The 6,000-nt window shown below is 37.9% G+C and overlaps 1 protein-coding gene across 3 annotated transcripts in view; it reads right to left on the bottom strand.

The window, feature by feature from the left end:
* Positions 1-2,743: 2,743 nt before the first annotated feature.
* Positions 2,744-6,000, bottom strand: part of BTAF1 (B-TFIID TATA-box binding protein associated factor 1) — a 47,337-nt gene continuing 44,080 nt past the window's right edge. For all 3 annotated transcript variants that reach the window (XM_056351324.1, XM_056351326.1, XM_056351325.1), the window contains 4 exons: positions 5,643-5,854; positions 5,325-5,484; positions 4,586-4,756; positions 2,744-4,340 (listed from right to left, as the gene is read on the bottom strand). In XM_056351324.1, coding sequence (XP_056207299.1) covers positions 4,194-4,340; positions 4,586-4,756; positions 5,325-5,484; positions 5,643-5,854 — 690 coding nt within the window. In that variant the 3' untranslated portion in view covers positions 2,744-4,193. The remainder of the gene's footprint in view (positions 4,341-4,585; positions 4,757-5,324; positions 5,485-5,642; positions 5,855-6,000) is intronic.

Below are 6,000 nucleotides of genomic sequence, written 5' to 3'. Positions count from 1 at the left end.
TCCAGCGGAAAGCTCGTGCCATGTGCACAGCTGAAGGAAGAAATGCATCTCCTCCTTGGGTCACACCTACGACCACCGTGAGTTACGTCAGCGTGAAGTTAGAGCTCTATTATCCTGCTGCTGCATGGTCCTCCCAGGAGCACAGTTGTATCCCTGTACCTGGAGGGGACAGTTTTGTCAGTCTCACACCAATGAAGACTTTCCTTCATTGGGCAGAATTCCCCGTTTCAGCTAGGGTTTGACTCTGGTTTTGGCTGCTAGAGTAGCAACTAAAGCTTGATTGCTGAACAGTGAGCCTTAAAAATAAACAGTGTAACTGAACAGATACCTCCAAACCTGCTGTAGAGGAGAATATTGAACAACTAGTGAAGCCAATAGAAAAGCCAGCTAATAGTTTCTGACACAAATTTAAAGGTCATGTCTGTTACTAGGACACTGAAAGAATTTAGATGAATAGTCATCTCTATAAGAATGCTTATACTCAGAGCTGCCCTTGAAGTAACTCACTTAAATGTGATTTAAAACGTGAATTAATTTTCACTCTAAAGCATCTCCCTGCTTAGCTTAAAGAAAAAATTGCAGCTTCCAAGCTTTTGATTACAAAGCAAATTACCACCAGCCACAAGTCAAGTTATTGCTGTGGTCCTTAAAAGATTTAAAGCTTGCCCTATGCAAAGACCTATTTAAAACTGCACACCTAGTTATAGTTAACCCTACATTATTCACCACTTGTAAGCAAGTTAATAAAATCTTATATATATGAATATGTTGTCATCTTGGAAGTTTTCCACACTTCCTAACATGGCTTAAGTTGCCCTACTTCTGCTTGAATTAAGACTTAATTGGTAAGGTGTGCTCACTGCCTTAGTAACCTGTAGAACCATGGGAGGGTAGTAAAGTTGGGGATACCACTAATGGTAAGTATACACTTTTGCTTTTAAATCAGGAAATTTTAAGGTAAAATACGAACTTTGTAGAGATGATGGACACCTAGTAAAAATGACTAAAGCAAAAGAATGAACTTGAACTAATTTGAGTTAAATCATGAGTACCCATACTGTATAGGTCAGCAGTATAATTTTGATTTCAGCAAGCTTGAAAAAAAACCAACCACCACCTCCAAAAGCATTAGGGAGTGGGATAAAAAAAGAAAACCCTCCAAACCAACCAACCAACCAACCCCCATGATTAGTCATAAGTACGTTTGCAGAAAGAAAGCAGCTTCCTACTTAAATGGATTCCAAAGACAACATGCTGGGAAAAAAACAGATTTGTCAGATCGAAGTCTTAGTTTAACAGACTTTTCAGAAGGCATGTTTATGCAGACTTGGTGCATTTGAGGAAGATAGTTTCCCATTTAGTTTCAAGTACAATTTCATCAGTCTTAAAGTTTGCTGGAAAAGCTCTGTTAGGTACACAGTTGTTCTAAAGCAGCAATTCCAGCCAGAATGTGGTCCACCAGTAAGAGATACTCAGTTTTCTCAAATTGGCAAGCTTTGAATCTGGGACTACATCAGGAATGTGGAGGTCTGGCTTTGGTGACTATTAGTGTTCTTTTGATGCCAGTAAGTAATGGAGATAGACCAATACAATCCATCAAGCCTTAGGCATGTGTGGTTCCACTCACAGACTGTGCTTTCAGGGGCCTGCAATGACTGAATTTGCAGTAAATTCAAAGTTCAGGCTATGTCTTTGTTAGCAAGTAATACCCTGCAGCAGGGGCAAAGCTGTAGAGCAAAACGGCTGGTGCTGAGAACCTGACAGCCCTGCGCCATCTTTGGAGTTTGTATTTCAGTTTAGAAATACAAGACCTTCTCTATTTAAGCCCAGACTCTGGTCTAGTCCAGCTGACCACCCACTAAACAGGTCAAATGCAGCTAGAGATATTTCAAGAGTACAGCTCTTGCTTGATGTTTTGCTAAGTGAAGCCAGTTTGTACACTGAGAACGCTGCACTGAACAAGCCAGACCACGGTCAATTGTCTGCTAACTTGGAGAAAAATGTAGAAAAGCTCTTAGTTAAATATTAAGGCAACTAAAAATGGTTTTTATATACTTCATGCAGTGTTCCTGCTGGTTTCCATTTTGGAAGTATTAATTTACAGAACACTTAAGATCACTCAGTACATATAATAATCTTGAAACAACTATTCTAAATTCTGTTCCCCCTGTCTTCCAGGTGCAGGACCTTTTAATGTCATATCCAAGAGAGCCACAACTAGGAGTATTATGGTTGCACAGCAAACTCAGTGTGATAAACAACTGGTTTAAAGCAGTCCTTTGCTGCGTATTTCTTTTCCAACAGGAGCCAAGCAGCATCCTACCACTGTAACTGATAAGCCTCTTGAAGCATAACATATGCAGTGTTTTATAAGTAAATAAGAGATTTCTTTGAATATCTTGTTGTTCTTGGCCACTACCACCAGATTACTGCAACAAGTTATCTTAAAGTACCCAGTATTCCAGCATTATAACTTCTCTGCAAACAGGACACCAAGCCCCATCTTGTCTCTCCCCCCAGTTAGATCATCAGTTGAAAGCACAACAAGTATTCTATGTATGAACACAGAGGCAGTTGAAAGCACAACAAATATCCTATGTATGAACACAGAGGTGAACTAATATAATACTAGTAATCCAGCTGAAATTTCCAAAAGCCTCATTTATTTACCTAGTCAGCTACAGTGAAGAAGTCTTCTCTACAGAAGAAAACCTTATCATGGACATAGGCAACATACAAGTCATATATTCCCAGTTCTGTTTATTTCCATGGAATGCTAATTTAGTTACAATATGGCAGTTCATAACTACTGAAATGTGACATTAATTCATTTCCAATGCTGCAGAACAGTCTTGATTTATATATATTGTTCTAAAACAATCTTATTTTACATAGTTGAGGTCTCTGGTGGTTTTTAAGCTCTGATGCTTAAGCACACAGCAAGCTACAAACCTTAGGTTTTATATTTATACATATATTCTATGTATTCAGACAACTGCTGTAAGTTATCTATAATTTAATATTTATAAAAAGTGCATATACTGGTACATATGCACACCTAGAAACACACTTTTACTACTGCCTCCCTTTTATAAAAAGCTGCATAACATACAGCCATATTATTCTCACTCACTGCTATTAAAAGTCCTTTACTATCTTCATTACACAATTTCAACTATTCAATTCCCTCAAACTGAATGTAGGTATTTCTATATATGCTTTCTCCTAAAGAAAAAAATCCTCCCTATTCCTTTAAGAAGCTTTAAATCATGCATCAGTTTAGTAAACAGTCACTTTAGCATGGATTTTAGAATCCTAGACAGTGTAAAATCTACTTCTGGAAAACATCTGTCTGTATATTTAATTTCCTCTTTTAGTTACAAAAAATATATAGGATTGAAACATAATGAATACATGCATCTCTCAAAGCGGCTATATTCTAGCCTTATAGATAAATTAAAAAAGTACACCCCTGCTAACAGGATGCAAACATGGCCTCAAATAGACCATTACCTGTATTTAATATAGCTCATTACTTTAAAAAGTTCAAGTCAGCTGTTCTCTCAAGATGGTGTCAAAAGACTGAAGAGCATAATATATTTATACTCAATATACAAAGGTGGGTGCACATACCTAGTGCCATTTAATTATTCAATAATTTCAAGGCTTCTAGGCTTTGCCTCTGGTGATACAAGTCCTGAAATGATCTGAATGAAAGTTTAAGTTGAAAATAGTTTTTTAATACACCATAAAAGCAAGTCATGTTTAAAAGAAAAATGTACACTGAACAACCTGAAGTACTCACTGAAACAACTGTACAAAACTATTATAGATACAGAAAGAAATAATGGTGGACTTAACTTCAAACAGAAGTAACACTTAACATATGTAAAAACTTGCTTTGTTTTATTCTTCTACCAAGTAAGAATTTGCAGCTGTTCAGAACAAGTAAAATTCAAACCACCTCACAATGTTTACGTTTAAAGTTCTTTTATACAGTGCAAACGTTTAAGACAGAGTAACTCCCCAGTGAAACAGGTGACACTACTCAGTGCCAATCTTTAGGAGATTCTTCTTTCAATAAGTTTATTTACATATTTAGCTAAAGGTTCACTATATATGCTTTGAAGTTTGCTGAATATCAGCAGAAAAATAAGTGAACTAGCAGCAGTTGTATTATGAATATATGATGGTTACTTCAATGAATGCATAAAGTTTTCAAGACTGTATTCAGTGTCATACTGTTCTTGATCCCATAGTTCTCCAAGGTTTTCGAGTACTGATTTCATTGATGCTTTCCCAGAAGAGGTAGAGGTATCTGCTTTTTCAGTTTTTCCATCCTTCACCCAAAAAAAACCAACAACAAAAAAACAATTAATATACAGAATAACGTTTTCAGGACTACATGAAATTCTTCCAAGTCTGATGATTCTTTTGGGGAGATACCATTTCCTGTTTTTCAGAGAGCTGTCTATCCATCATTCCAACTCCAAGTGTCACTATGGTTAAATTTTACATTTTAAAGAAAAACTTCTCCCTAAAGTTACTCTATTTTTGGTAGGTATTTGTAAAAACGGTTCTTTACCTTGTCAAGGGTGAACAGATCAAGAAGCTGTTCTGTTCCCATGCTCTGTAGGCTTGCGTTTTCTTGGCTGATCACTGTATTTGCAATATTCATTTTGAACTTTTGAAGACCCATGATCTTCTCCTCCAGAGTTCCCCTGGTTATCAGGCGATACACATTAACAACACGTTTCTGAAAAAGAAAAGCACACTTAGATAAAAAGCATAACCTTCTAGTACTCATCATGGACAGTCTGGAAGCAGTTTGGCTTGGAGTTATCCTTCGGTAATTGTACTTGGTAAGTCTGATGTTAGACAAAAAGAATGAGATTACACCAGCATATAGCAGAGGCACCTGCAATTGCATCTGTACTCAGGAAGTTAAGAATTCACTGCTTTTTACAGCTGTAGAGGGAGACTAACAGCAATCACTCTTTCCTTGTCCAGGCATCAGAGAAGGACAACCCTGTGGGGCTTCCCTTCAGTTCCGTGTCTCAGTCGTGTCTCTTCCTCCACTGAAAGGTGATTCTGCCCTGCCCTCACCTCAGCAGCTCAGGAAGTACAGAAGAGAGGTGTACAGAGTTGGTGATAGGGCAAGACAGCACACACTTCAACCTCTGGCATATATGCAAGAAAATAGCATGAATGGAAGCTTGGTGGAAACCCCCAGATGTCACTTATTATACGCTACAACTTTATCCAAATTCAAAGAAACAGGAGTTCAGCCAGGGAACAAGCTTAAGGGAAATGAAGTTTTTCACCTGCCCAATGCGATGTGCCCGATCCATGGCTTGCAGGTCTCTCATTGGGTTCCAGTCATGTTCCACAAACACTACTGTGTCAGCCCCTGTTAAGTTAAGTCCCAATCCACCAACGTGAGTGGTGAGCAAAAGAACATCTATAGATGGGTCATTATTAAACCTGCATACAAAACAAAAAGTTTAAGGGTGGGAAATCTCATTTAAATAATGAATTTATGAACCTCAACTGCTCTGAGGCAGACAAAATAATTTTGTACCTTATAAATAATACAGTTTGTTACAGTTGGCTTCATATTGATTACGAGGGGATATGCTTACCGTGAAACAATGGAATGCCTTTGACCAGCAGGTATGCTGCCATCTAATCGTAAATAAGTAACTGAAGGTAACTGAGGTCTGAGAAGGTCATGCTCCACTATATCAAGCATGCTTTTAAGTTGACAGAAGATGAGTACTCTGTGCTGGGCCACAACTGCTTCCGTACCGCTTTCTGAAGATCCACCGTTCCCCAAACCACAGTCTAGCAGCAGCTTGAAGTAAAAGATTATTAAAGTGTATCATCAAATGACAGTAGATCTCATGTCAATACTTACATTGATGGACTACCAAAAGTAGAAATAAGAGAAACAAACTATAGAGGGAAGTCTGTAAGTGACACATCGCTTAAATGTCATAA

Source organism: Falco biarmicus, chromosome 9, assembly GCF_023638135.1.
Source record: "Falco biarmicus isolate bFalBia1 chromosome 9, bFalBia1.pri, whole genome shotgun sequence".
NCBI classification, from domain to species: domain Eukaryota; kingdom Metazoa; phylum Chordata; class Aves; order Falconiformes; family Falconidae; genus Falco; species Falco biarmicus.
This window is presented reverse-complemented; position numbering and strand designations above follow the sequence as displayed.